This window comes from Rhineura floridana, chromosome 15 (assembly GCF_030035675.1).
Source record: "Rhineura floridana isolate rRhiFlo1 chromosome 15, rRhiFlo1.hap2, whole genome shotgun sequence".
NCBI classification, from domain to species: domain Eukaryota; kingdom Metazoa; phylum Chordata; class Lepidosauria; order Squamata; family Rhineuridae; genus Rhineura; species Rhineura floridana.
In genome coordinates, this window is record NC_084494.1 from 30087229 (window position 1) to 30101886 (window position 14658).

At 46.0% G+C, this 14658-nt stretch overlaps 1 protein-coding gene across 5 annotated transcripts in view; it reads right to left on the reverse strand.

Annotated features, from left to right (window-relative positions):
* Window positions 1-6486: 6486 nt before the first annotated feature.
* The window catches only part of LOC133370615 (urokinase plasminogen activator surface receptor-like), a 38129-nt gene continuing 29957 nt past the window's right edge, over window positions 6487-14658 (reverse strand). For all 5 annotated transcript variants that reach the window (XM_061597182.1, XM_061597177.1, XM_061597179.1 and 2 more), the window contains 2 exons: window positions 13889-14020; window positions 6487-11948 (listed from right to left, as the gene is read on the reverse strand). In XM_061597182.1, coding sequence (XP_061453166.1) covers window positions 11749-11948; window positions 13889-14020 — 332 coding nt within the window. In that variant the 3' untranslated portion in view covers window positions 6487-11748. The remainder of the gene's footprint in view (window positions 11949-13888; window positions 14021-14658) is intronic.

Here is a 14658-nt window from a genome sequence, read left to right on the forward strand (position 1 = left end):
ATGGCTTTCTGATATTCTCTCTGCCCTATTTGCCAGCGGGAAAATTGGAGAGAGGGAGGATACCATTTTGCCAAATATTCTCCAAGAAGAGAAACTCTCCAATAGTTTCTTGGGGTTTGAGTGAGGCTGCCCACCTGTAGCATCTTGGTTTCTTTTTCTCCTAAGGATGGATGGATGGATTTATTTATTTCCTGTTCCTATAAGCAGCTGCAACACCTGTGTAAGCGGCCCGCTGGCCATTTTGAATCCCCCATATTGCCCCAGGCTATTGATGGGCAAGGATTTTGATTCAGTTCATATTTGAAGCCGAATCTATCAAGTTCACACTTTCCAAAACAATACGAGGACCGAAACACAGCCATCCTTTGAAATGCACACTTATTTGAATTCTGTGATGCAGTTTGTCAACCAAACCCTGTTTTAAAAAATGTATTTATTTGAGGAAAGTATGCATAAAAATGAATATATGAGTGAAAATAACATGCAAACAATGCATTATATGATGAGAAATCATTTGCAAAAAAAATTGTACATTATTCAAGACTGCCTACAAAAGTGTGTTTATTAGGAGAAAATCACACAAAAATGCTGGAGAATTTTCGTGAGGATTTTTTAAAATAAAAATTGACAAATTGCTGCAGAAATGTGGAGAACTGAACTGAAGATTGGAGAAAATGGGAAACTGAGAGAACCGAAATGGACAGATCTTTCCATCCCTCTCCCAGGCCAAGCACCCTTCTAGGGAATTCTGAGAAAATAAAATGGCAGCCACCACACAGACATACACACAGGTGGAGAATGTTCTATAAAATGGCCCTCTTTTTGAGGGAGGGGGAGAAAAATATAATCAGTTTCCTCATAAAAATCTCTTCTGAAAACAAAGTGCTGAGTTCCAGATAAAATCCTCCTTCCTCTAAGAAAAATGCCACACACAATAATACTTAGTTCTTTTCTTTTTGCAGCACAAGAGTATTTAAAGTGTTTCACAACCGTTATCTTAACAGCCCTTACAACATGCCTGTATTTGAGGGTTGCCAACTTTTTCACTAGTGTTGCTCCAGTGCCTTTGACACCCTCCTGACATAGACAAATTAAACAGGTGACGTCTTTTCTGTCACTGTAGCTCCATGCCGGGAATAAGTTTCCCCTACTACATTTCCACGTGTAAGGTTCTTATTAAAGCTTTAAAGGCATAGAGGAAAGCCAGATTAAAAAGTTGGCAACTTCCCCCCCCCAGGAGATCTGTATCATCGTGCCCCTACTGAAATGGAACTGAGACTTAAAGACAGCTGCCAAACTGTCCTCAGGGACAGCCTAATCAAGGAGAATTGCCACAACCGTCATGGTCCCATTCCATTCCCACCATCCTGCAAGCAGATTAGTATCATCACTTCAACCCTAAGCCTGCATCAAAAGGATAGGGTCAAAGTACAACCTTTCTCAGCTAAGTATGCCAGCTGGCCAGAATAAACTAGCCTGGCTTGCGGTTTGATACACAGAAATCATAAGATGAAGCTTCTTCTTTCTTCGTGGCAAAGAGTTAAACATTTCACACCTGCTAATTGTCCCCCATCAAAATGCTGTTAGGGGAAGCTGCTGGGGCCAGTCCAAAAGTTGGCAGCTCTATGCACAAACCTGATAGGTGGTACAGTTTAGGAATGCATGTTAAGAAACTGAAGGGGGGAATCGGGATCCCACCCAGCTGCAAAATTGGACAGGGCCCTTGCAGTTGTAACATGACTTTTCACAATAAACTATGCTGGCAGAAATCCCCTCTCCTCTCCAACTGTTAAGGAGCCCTGGCCTCTTTTGCATCTAGCCACCCTAACTCCCACACTGGTCACACTTGGAGGAAAGTGGGGTTAATTGTTTGTTTTAGAGGGGCTAAAAAGATACTCCTCCTCAGCTAGGGGTCAATCTGCAAAGATCCGTTCAAACAGTGACTTACCTGGAGCCAGGAGAGCAAGGAGGAAGGAAAGGGCCAAGGGGTGCATCATGGTGCTAGGTGAGATCATAGCTGCTCTCCAGAGCCTGCGTCAGAAGCCGCCTCTCCCCTGCAGAGTTATACACCTGAGCCAGGGAGGGATGGGGTTGGATTACTGCAGGGGCACGGAACTGAGTTGAGTAACAGTGTGCTTTTGTGATGCAGTCTTGGCCTTTCAGGTTATCAAGCAAGCCACCCCTCCCATCTTCCTCTTTAGTCCTTGAAGCCTTCTCATTTTTTTTAAGCCAGCATCCAGGGCACTGACCATAAATGATTCTGCACCTTCTACAAGCTTGGAAAGCCACACTCCTCCCCTGGTCACAGTGTCTCTCTCTAATGCGGCCACATGCGCTGCCCCCTCCAAATATATTCACAAATTCAGACAGGGTGTATGCTTAATGCCTGTCATGTGTCATGGTGTTGTATAATGCTCTTGTCTTTTCATAACTGTCTTATTAGAAAAGCTGTTGCAAGTGAGTAGCCAGAAATCTTTATTTTTATACTTTCCAACATAAGCCCTGTTGTTGTTGTTTGTTTTTTAAGAATGGGCATTAGGTGCAGAGCTAAAACTAGACAAGTCAGAGGAGAGACTTGAAGGGATTGCCAGTGCCTTTAGGTAAGGGATGGGAAACCTCAGGCTTGGGGGGGTGGATGTGGCCCTCCACACCTCTCTATCTGACCCTTGGGACTGTTCTCAGGCCACAACCTCACTTGCCTGCTTTGCCCTCTCCTTGAGTGTTTTTTGCCTTGCTGAAATGTGTCCTTGAACTCTCATCAGGCTTCTTGCTTCCCTGGGATGTGGGGGGGGGGGTGGTGGTTAAATATGTGTAGAAAGTAAACAACTGTAAAAAGGAAACAGTCATAATCATTGCTCCACCCATTTTTTTCTCTCTGATTGCACCCCGTTTTGCCTCTCAACCCACCTATTACTGGTATGCGGCCCTCAGAATGTTGCCCAGAAGGAAAGGCGGCCCTTAGTGTAAAAAAGGTTCCCATCGCTCAGTGGCAGAGTATCTGCCTTGCATGCGGAAGAGCCCAGGTACAATCTCTGGCGTCTCCAAGTAAGGCTGGGAGAGAACCCTTCTTGAAACCGTGTAGAACTGCTGCCAGACAGTGTAAATAATACTGACCTAGATGGACCAATGGTCCTTCTGACACAGTATAAGGCAGCTTCCTGCGTTCTGACCCTTGAGCAGCAGAGTTCTCTAAGGGACTGGTGACAGATGGGCCCTTGCTTCCACCTTCTCTCCGGGCACACAGGTCTTAAATAGCCCCAGGGAAGGTGCCCCTCAATAGTTCTCTCAGGCCACTTATTACTTCCAATACATATTCCAGGATTAACCCTTGTGACCGGTGGGAAAACTAAGTCCCACAGGCTGAAGGCCTAGCTCGAGGGTGGGGAACCTGTGGCTCTGCAGATGTTGCTGAACTACAACTCCCATAATCCCTGACCACTGGCCACGCTGGCTGGGGCTGATGGGAGTTGGAGTCCAACAACGTCTGGAGGGCAAAAAGTTCCCCACCCCTAACCTAGCTCAAACTAGGCCAGCAGGATTGTCTAATTCTCTGCTAAACTACGTTTTAGCATTTATAATCCTCGCTGTTTCCATTTTAAAATGAGCAGTGCTTCAGCTAACTGGCCACAATGGACTGTGACAGTCATCTAGGGGTTTTGGTTTTGATATCCACCATGACAAATGGCTCTCTGTCTCTTTCCAGCCCAGTTTCAAGACTAGACAGACCGTCAAACTTTTTGGAGAGGTAGTCTGGGTGTCATAGTAGGGGTCCCATACAGCCCTCTGATTCTTGCAGTGCTTCTACATGGCAGTTTCTTGTGGACTCCATGCTGCTCATGCATGCAGGTTTTGTGCAGAGTCCACACGACGTCATCATCAAAATACCTTCCCATATATTTCTCTCTCCATTTAATCCATATTTTTCCATTTCTGCAGAAAATCTGGGTTTTTTAAAAAAAATTCCTGAAATGGTAAGTCTGGATTAAATTGAGGTTGGAGGGAGAATATGGGATGGCATGTTGATGATAAGGACAACCTTGTGTGTATGGCACAATAAAAAACTTGCCTGCATGTTAAGTACCAAGTCCATAAAAAATTGCCACATGGGCGCACTCTTGGTTGTAAGTCTGAGGTTTGATCAGGAGAGGGTTAATGAACCTAGCAGGATTGATGGTTCTGGAAGAGTGGTAAGCTGTTCTGCTTTTGTTAGGGAGATGCCTCTCAATGGATGGGCTCTTCTGGAAGGACAGAAAGCTATTTGGCAATCAGGGCTTAGCTTCTCCTTCTCCTGACAGGAGTATGGTCATCCAGATATGTGTGTGAAAGGGAACAATCGCCTGTCAGGCTAGTCTTGAAACTGGGCTGGAAAGAGAAGCACAGCCCTGATTTGTTTTCAAATAGCATTCTAGGGCTGGAAGGATCTGTCAATTTCAGTTCTCTCAGTTTATCATTTTTCTAATCTTAAATTCAGTTCTCCACATTTCTGCAACAATTTGCAATTTTTTAAAAAAAAACCTTCATTAAAATTTTTCAGTATTTTCGTGCAAATGTCTCTAATAAATACATTTTTGTGGGCAGTTTTGACTAATGGAAACATTTTTGCAAGCAATTTCTCCTAATGTAATGCATTTTTGTATCTTATTTTCACTAATAATGTTTATGCCCATAGTCTCCTAATATATGCATTTTTGTAAACATTGGTTGGTTGGAGTACTGCACCATGAAATTCGGATAAGTGCGCCTTTTGAAGGATGGCTGTGTTTGGGTTCTCATATTGTTTCAGAACGTGTGATTTGATAAATTCATCTTGAAATGTAAACTGAATCTAATTTCTCCCCCATCCCTAGAGTAGACCCTATTTTATATGTAAATATTCCCTGCATCTGTTTTATTTGCTTTCATATGTTTTTATATTGTTGTTTTATTCATGTTGTATTTTTCTCTCCGAGCAGATCTTCCTTGGATACATTTTTGTAAACATTGGTTGGTCAGAGAATTGCAATGCAAAATTCGGGTCAGGATGAATTTTGAAGGCTGGTTGTGTTTTGGTTCTCATATTGTTTTGGAAAGTACAAATTTAATAAATTTGCTTTTAAATATGAACTGAATTGAATTTCTCCCCATCCCTACCTATGAACTTTTTTTTTTAAACCGCTTAGAGGTTTTTCACAATCAAGCAATACACGAATTTTGTTAATTACTTACTTAATTATTCCAAAATCCCTTTGTGACCTATCAAAATGTCACCAAATACTGAGCAAGCTTCAGAGACCACCAGAACTCTTCATCGGGCTGGATAAAGCAGGAGGGGCAGATGGTTTGGTATGGTAAGCATGAGGGTAAACTGACCTTTTTTAAAAAAAATCCCTCCATGACCAATGAAAGTGTCACAAAATACTAAGCAAGCTTTTGAGACCAGCAAAGCTCTTCATCTGCCTGCATGAAGTGGGTGGGCAGGGTATTGTCAACATTGGTAAGCAACCGTTTGTTTTAGTTTATAGTCTTAGAAAGGGGATATCTATGGGAAGTGACATGCAGAGCGCCTGCACTTCAGAATTTACCACTGGATTCCTGCTTATGAGGCTTTGCCCACCTCGACTTTTCAGCTGACCCTGCAGAATCGCCTCTTCCATTAGTGTACAAGCGAAGTCTGAGTTCTTTTCCAGATGATGAAACATAAGCCTTTCTCCCCTGACTGCTGTTCACCTCCCAACGAAACCAACCCTCCCAAATAAAGCAGTGGAGCAGAAGAGACTGAGAATCTGGATGGACCTGTCCAACCAGAAAGATTATTCTATGCCAGGCTGGGAAATTCAAGGTCAAATCTGCAAGCAGGGTGGCACAATCTGATCGCCTGGGATTCCTATGCTCTACATCGTGTTTCAGTGGAAGAGGGGGTGCATTTTGCTTTTGAATGAGCGCAGATTCCTATCGGCAGGTACTAAACAGAGGGAAGGGATCCTTAGTTAAGCTTTCAAACATGCAACTGGGGGGGGTGTCTTAGGACCCCTCCAGACTGGGGTTTTATTGGGGGTGTATTCTGCAACATGGGCTCCAACTGCACCATACATTTCAAGCACTATCAACCTACCTTAAATATTCACGGCTTCCACAAAAAAATCCTAGTTTATTAAGGGTTAGGAGACCCTTATTTACAGAACTAGAGTTCCCAGAGTTTCCTGGGAAGAAGGATTGATGGTTAAACCACTCTGGGAACTGTAGCTCTGAGAGGGGAAAGGGTCTGCTGAGAACTCTCAGCACCCTTAACAAACTACAGGTCCTAGGATTCTTTGGGGAAGCCACAACTGTTTAAATAGTGCTCTAAATGTATAATGTAGACGGGGCCATGTTCTTGACATAATAACAGTGCATCAGTGCTGGATTTATTCTGCTTTATTAGTTGTTCTGCAATGCTTCCCCAATGCTACCACATTCTTGCTATCCGAGGACACTCTTGCTCAATGAAAGCAAGACAAAAATGAGCCAGAACATTTGTGGCATGAAAAGTTGCACGTTTTTAGCAGGAGGTTCCAGTGTATGCATCCATTGGAAATAAAGTGGTGTGACCACCCCAAAACATTTTGCAACTGCAAACAGTATTGAAAATGGAATCAGATGTGACCACTCCACGTCACAAGAACATAAGAACATAAGAACATAAGAACATAAGAAGAGCCTGCTGGATCAGGCCAGTGGCCCATCTAGTCCAGCATCCTGTTCTCACAGTGGCCAACCAGGTGCCTGGGGGAAGCCTGCAAGCAGGACCCGAGTGCAAGAACACTCTCCCCTCCTGAGGCTTCCAGCAACTGGTTTTCAGAAGCATGCTGCCTCTGACTAGGGTGGCACAGCACAGCCATCATGGCTAGTAGCCATTGATAGCCCTGTCCTCCATGAATTTGTCTAATCTTCTTTTAAAGCCATCCAAGCTGGTGGCCATTACTGCATCTTTACAAGCACAAATCATCGTAAATGTGCAAGAAACAGGTTGGCTGGAGGGACCCTTACCATGAGAATCCCTGCTTGCGTTGTTTTGAGGTTATGTTTCTGTACCTCATGATAATATGCAGAGTTGCCCAGAACTGTGCATCTGCTCTGACACATTTATTTCGATGGAGGAAGCAGGCCCAAAGACTTGCAGAGCTACTTTTTGACACATATGGGGTGATCTTAGTTCATCAGCACTTGGCAGAAAACTCTGGGTTAGAAGTGAGTTTCTCATGCAACACTGAGAAAGTAGATTCGTTCTAGCAAGAACTCCCAGCACTCAAGAATATAAATCAGCCCTGCACAATTTTCTCATCTCACTTACATCCAAACCTTCGCTCCCTCTTTTTGACCAGAATCTGCTGGTGAAGATGAATGAGCGACTGAGCAGAGAAAGGCCAGTCATTTCCCCATTGTTGCAGGATAAGCGCTGTATGCGTCTGTGGCACCTTCTTGGGTTGGTCTGATATATTTTCTTCTGAGTTGCTGAGAAGTTTCCCTCTCCTTCATTTGGTTGCTGAGTTGGTACCACTTTGGAGACTCAGCAAAGCTGCTGTCCGCACACAGCGTCCCAATAGCCAAAGAGCATCCTTGTCAGGGATGGGGAACCTCTTGGAGCCCAAGAGCAGCATTCCCTTTTGGGCAATCCTCTGGGGGCCACATGCCAGTGTTGGATGAGACCAATGGGGAAAGTGGGCACAGCAATCAATGAAAATATTACCTTTGCACAGTAGGCTACTGTACATACATTCTACACACATTCACACATCCCTCTACATCCTCTGTCCAGGTATGCAAGAGTCGTTATGGGAGTTCAAGGATATAGTCTAGCCAGGCATAAATACTCAAAGAGGTGTGAAGCAAGGCCAGTGAGGGGTGTGGCCTAGGGAAAGTCCCAAGGGCCAGGTAGAGAGTCCTGGGGGGCCAGATTTGGGGCTCAGGCCTGAGGTTCCTTGCTCCGGTCCTAAGGTACGGCTCAGGAGTGGAGCTTGGTGCTCTGCACAAATCTTAGATGAATCCTATGTGATTTAGCAATGTGCTAGAATTCCACCCGGTTCAGATTTGGTACTGAATTTTCCATTATTCTCTGTTGCAGATTGGATTTTATGTAACAATTTTCCATGGCTATTTTCAAAAACCGATTTGAAAACAAACTTCCTCCTTAGCAAAACTTTTTGTGAAACCCGAGTTCTTACTTTTGTATAGATAGCGGGCTGCTTCTGTGACAATAGCAAGAAATAATGAAGAACAACCCTCCTGGGTTCTCCTCTCCTAGCAACTTATCTCACTCATCACAAGGCGGCAGCAAAGTTCTATCACAGTAGCCCATTTCCTGATGCCTCTGCAAGCAGTTTAAAGTGGGGTAGGATGCAAATCAGAATCATAGAGCTGGAGGGAAAACAACTCAGAGGTCATCTAGTTCAACCTCCTGTTGATGCAGAAAATGTTCGGTTACAGAATTCTTGACAGGTGACCATCCAGCCTCTGTTTAAAACCTGTAACAAAGGAGAGTTCACCACCTTCTGAGACAAGACTATTCCAGTCTCAAGCAGATCAAGCAGATCAGGATGTTCTTCCTGATGTTTCATCTAAATCCCCTTTCTTGTAATCTGAAGCGACACTGTGAACCCATTTAGTTCAGGTCCTGCCCTTTGGAGTAACAGATGGCACCCATTTCATACCCAAACCCCAGGTGGCAAACTGTATGCGCTGTTAGGCCTCAGCCTTCTCCTCTTCAAGAACATTCACACTACAGGTAGATGTCACTCCCAGACTAACATGGGCGACACAGTTTCTAGCGCAAGATCTTTTTCTTTTTACAGAAGGGGGTGGGATGTGACCTGTTTTGTCCAGATCCTGGTTTTCTGCTGTGCTGCTGTTTCCACCCCACACACAGTAGGATATGTCAGGACCAGTCCAAAGAGCAGCAAGGTCATTCCCAAGCCTGGAGACAGGCCCATCATCCCAACAGAACCACCCCTCCCGCTTGGCACAGAGCACCCAATGTGGTCAGAGGCAGCTTGAGAGAATTCTTGGTTTCCCATGCCTGCTTCTTAGGAACGTCGGTTGCTCCCGGATCCCGAGTCTGACCACTGGTCCATAGTGCTGTCTATGCTAGCTGGCAGCAAGTCTCTAGGGCTTCAGGGGGGCCACTCTCCCAGCCCTACCTGGAGATGCCAGGGACTGAACCTGGAACATTCGGCATGCAAAGCAGATGCTCTACTGCTGAGCTATGACTCTTCAGGCTTAAGACCTGTTCCATGAGGTCTTTGGCCACAAACCGACAGCCCTTTGTAGCCTGACCTTGCAGGGGTGGTGGCCCTCCAGATATTGCTGGGCTACATCATCCCTGACCATTGGCCAGGCTGGCTTGGGGTCCAACAACATAAGAATGTGAGGAGCATCCTGCTGGATCAGGGCAAAGGCCCACCTGGTCCAGCATCCTGTTCTCCCAGTGGGCAGCCAGATGCCTATGGGAAGCCTGAATGTGGGACCTGAGCGCAGCATCCAGAGGGCCACTGGTTCCCTGCCCTCCTGTAACTAAGCTCAAGAACATGCCCCTGAAGCCTTGGCATATGCTTCCTTGGTTTACCCCAGCACCGTTTCCCTCCCTGTCCTCTGCTGTCTCCCTTGTACCAATGGCTAGATTTGAAGGCCCTCGAGCCAGGAGAGATTCTCATAACCTATTTTCTGATCATCTGTAAAGGGCCACATGTGCCTCTGCTGTGTCTTGCTCTGCAACGCAAAGTCAGAGACAAGGGACCGTGTTGCTGAAACAGACTTTGGAGTAACGCAGTGCTGCTTTGCTGCACCATTGGACGTCTGTCCACAATACCAAAGCTCTCAACGCCATCAAAGTTGCACATTCCTGCTTGAGGCTCTTGGGCAGGGGCCAAGCCGTTACGATGTCATCGCTGAGCATGATTGTCTATTTATTTACTAATAAAAATTAAAATCCAAACTGCCTTTCACATCAAGGCAGCGTACAGCTAATTTGAAAAGACAAAAGAATGAATCATAGAATCCTAGAGTTGGAAGGGGCCTTGTAGGCCATGGAGTCCAACCCCCTGCTCACAGCAGGAAATCCACAGCTAGAGCATCTCCCGCAGATAGCTGTCCAGCCTCTGCTTGAAGACATCCAGCGAAGGGGATTCCCCCACCTCCCTAGGCAGTCGGTTCCATTGCCGAACTGCCCTTACTGTAAAGAAGTTCCATCTAATGTTTGACGTCTAAAACACAAACAGCAAACGCTAGAATTACAATACAAATAAAATGCAGTGAATACACCCACGCCAGGGGTTGAATCACAAAACCCACCCAAACGGAATCCGCCAGTCTCTCTCCTCCCAATATTATTGCATTAGGGGGGAGCAGGATGACATAAACCCCTCAAGGTTGTTCCCAACTTCTGACTCTCTGCTCCAGAGAAAGGAGTGACGCACAAGGTCCCATTTGGCCCTGTTGCCCTAAGAATGAAGTGGGGTGAATTATGTTCCATGCACGAGGGTTTCTCCTATTATCTTGGTACCTCTTCATTTCTGCTGCTTCGGGCAGCCCTGCGCCTCAGTGGGCTTATGCTACTCTCTGCTGTGCAGTGTAATCACACTCCACAGGTGACACGAGCACACGACACGTTACGGTGGCGGCATGGAACAACACCTACAGCCTTGAGGCAGTGGAGAAAACAGCACCCACAACAACAAAAAACAGCAAGGGCTGGAGGCTATAAGCATGATGGTTGGTTATGCCAGGTCACCTCCAGACCGTCAGCATTTTGTGGGAGGCACTCAAGCGTATACCAGATATTTAGGTCTATGCAATTATTGAAACACTCGGCTGCCCTGGTGTAACAAATCCACGTTAAAAACACACAGACAGACATTTAGTGGTTAGGAAATTGACCAGGAAATGCATTGGAATGAATGAATGATTAATGGGAAAAGGCATAACCACCGTACAACCCAACCAGGATGAATGTAGATTATCATATAATCACCTTGGAAACAAATCAGAATGAATGCTCAGTAAAGACTCAATATAATCTAACGTCCGCATTAAGCTTTGTGCAAGCAAATCAGAATGTTCAATAAATGGTTCATGCGGCTGGAGGAGCCTCCACAATATGCTTCTCTTTCTAGGCTTCGGTGTAGCTAGAGAGAGCTGAAGGTGCTCGCTTAGTGGTCTTACATGACAAGCGGTCATGACAAGGCATCACCGTTTGTGTCCTAGCACCACCTTCCTTGTTATAAGGGGGCGAAGGAAACGGTTCTGCAGTTTCAATCAGGGCAGCGAAAGAGAACAAAGCCAGGCTTTGGAGGTTGGGCAGGCAAGAAGCAGCCTCAAAGAGCCGCAAGGGCGTGTGGTTGCTCTGTGGGGACTGATGTTATTTCAGAGGGACTAGTACCACCAGTCTAGGTGTCTGCCAGCCTATTGCCCTCGCCCTCCTTAACTTGTAAACAGACCTCTCTTCCTTTGCCCGGAAACTGAACCTTGTAAAAAGCCTCCCTGAACATTCCTCTTTACGGAAGTAGGAAGCAGGAGTCACTGAGGACGCAGTCACGTAGGCTCGAGCAGTAGAATCCAGACTTGAGTGCAACGCTGTTGGGCCGCAGGCTGCAATATACAGGGGCATGTGATGCATGGTGGACGAGCGCAAGTGACCTAGTGGCACCGGAGGGGAGAATGCAATAGCACACACAGTGCTGGTCAAATGCTTTCTGCTCTTCTCCCTTTCCTTGCAGTCCATGCGTCCTCAGGGGTGCATCAGAGTAGCCACATCATCATCAGGACAGCAGGAAGCAGCAGATGCATCCGTGCCGTGCCGGCGGCTGGCGTCATGCTGTGGTTGCAAAGGGAGCCGGAGCAGCATCGGATCGAAGCGTTCTTGCCCAGGCCGAGCAGCTGCGGCCTCTCCCTGCAGAGCTTCTCCAGGCTGCAGCTGCGCAGCAATGTCTGGCCTCCTTCTAGAAACAAACATGTGCATGGCACTCAGTGCGCAGGCAGGGAAGGGACTGGCAGATCAAGACATACAACCCGGGGAGGTAACAGTGTACTAATAAGGATCCTCTATTGCTGGGGTGGGGAACTTCAAGACCACAGGCCAAATGCGGCCCTCCAGGCCTCCCTATCTGGCCCTCAGGACTGCCCAGGCCACGTCGCTTCTGGAAGCCATGCCCTTGACTTGTCCTGTTCTGGACCTTCCTCCAATGATTTTACCTGGCTCGAATGTGTCCTTGAACCATAAAGATAAATCTTGCTTGCCTGGATGGAGGGTGGAGAGTGGTGGGCGTCTGGCCACATCCGCCAATGGTACGCAGTCCCCAGAAGGTTCCCCATGAAGGAATGTGGCCTTTGGGCTGAAAAAGGTTCCCCATCGCTACTCTGTAGATGAAATCTGGAGAAGTCTACGGGTGAATCAGCAATGGTGGGGGAGGAAAGTGCTGCTGGTTGCGTCTGAGGAGCAGTGAAGGGCTACGGCTACACACATATACATTTAAAGCACTGTTCTTCAACCTTGGGTCCCCAGATATTGTAGGACTACAACTCCCATCAATCCCAGCTAGCTTAGCCAATGGCCAAGGATGATGGGAGTTGTAGACCAACAACATCTGGGGACCCAGTGATGTAGAACAGTGATGTAAAGCACATTTAAAGCACATGGCTTCCTTCAAAGAAGCCTGGGAACTGCAGTTTACCCCTCACAGAGCTACAGTTCCTAGCACCCTCAACAAACTACAGTTCCCAGGATTCTTTGGGGGAAGACATGGACTTTAAATGTGCTTTACATTAATTGTATGTATGCCATCTAAGACTCAACTACCCTCAAGTAAGAAGTGAAATTCATCGGAAAGAATAAAATCCAAATTTGTCAACCTGCATGACTGACAACAGAAATGTTTCAAAGTGGCAGTTACCAGTTTTGAAATTACACTCACACATGTGAAAAATAGGACCTCATTGAATTGCCTATGTTTGCAATGCAGGTTTTGGGAACTCAGAACAGAAGTCACAACTTCAAAACTGAGCACAGTTTTTGTTTCTTACTTCTATCAAACACAGAGATCTTTTTGACATGTTAATTACGGTCGCTTCAATTGCGGTCACTTCAAATGTGGGGATTTTGTCAATTGTCTAATTTAAGAAGCATGTCATTTGAAGGTTTGCTGGATTTGCAGTTGTGTGGGGACGGGAGATGGGTGGGGGAGGGGAGTGGCCAAGAGCTAAAACTTCCCAAGTGTCAGGATCTTGATCCATGGCCAACAGCTCTTTAGCCAATTCCACCGTGCCCATTTTAATGATTCTCCATTTCCGTAGTTCAGATGCAAGACTTACATGGGCTAGAATTCGCGTCTGATTATTTTTTATTTTATTTTCTGCTGTCTATCCTGCATTGACGCATGCATCCGGTATAGCATGAAATAAACCCCAAGATGCTTTTAGAGTAGGGGAAGTGGAACAGAGGAACTTGGGAAGCTCTACCAAGTCAGATCATTGGTCCATCTAACTCAGCATTGTCTACACTGACCAGCAGCGGTTCTCCAGGTTTTCAGGAAGAGGACTCTCCCAGCCCTACCTGGAGAGGCCGGAGACTGAACCTGGGACCTTCTGCATGCAAGGCAGATGCTCTGTCACTGAGCTCCAGCCGTTCAGATGTTGCTGGACTACATCTCCATTCATCCGTGTCCACTGGCTGGGGCTGATGGAAGTTGAAGTCCAATGACATCAGGAGGGCCACAGAGTTCCCACCCCTGCTTTCAGGCCATACATCAATCTGATCTGCACCTCACATGCCTCCAGCACCAACCCTGTTCTTTGACTTTCCAGCTGCTCTCCCAGGAAAGGGCTCTGATGGTGTCACCTCAATTCCACCCCCTCCCTATCTACGCACATGCACACAACTCACCTGTGACATTCACACACATGTTCTGGTCCCCAACGCACTTGACGTGAGTCCAGTTTCCTGGGGCACATTCACCCAGTCCTGAGTCACAACAGCTGGCACATTCCAGGCCATTCTCTGGCTTCCGCTTGATCCCTGAGGGACAAAGAAAGTGATGGTTCTAGGGATGGAAGGGTCTGCCAGTTTTAGTTCTCTCTGTTTGACATTTTTCCAATCTTAAATTCAGTTCTCCACCTTACGGCAGTAATTTTTTAAAATCCTCATGGGAATTCTTGAACTTTTTAGCAGGGATTTCTCCTAACAAACACTTTTTTGTACGCAGTTTGGAATTATTTACACATTTTTACAAGCCATTTCTCCTAAATATAATGAATTTTTGTATGTTATTTTCACTAATATATTCATTTTATGCACACGTCTCCCTAATATATGCATTTTTGTAAATATTGTTTGGTTAGCGAACTGCATTGCAAAATTCGGATAAGTGCAGATTTCAAAAGATGGCTGCATTTCGGTTCTCATATTGTTTTAGAAAGTGTGAATTTGATAGATTCAATTTTAAACATCAACTGAATCGAATTTCTCCCCCATTCCAACTTTCAACCTAGAAGGATTCCTTTGAGGGAGGTTAGGTTGAGATACAATGACTGAACTTAAGAACATAAGAAGAGCTTGCTGGATCAGGCCAAGGGCTCATTGAGTCAGCTACCTGTCCTCACAGGAGAAGCCCGAAAGCAGGACCTGAGCGCAACAGCACCTTCTCCTCACCTGTG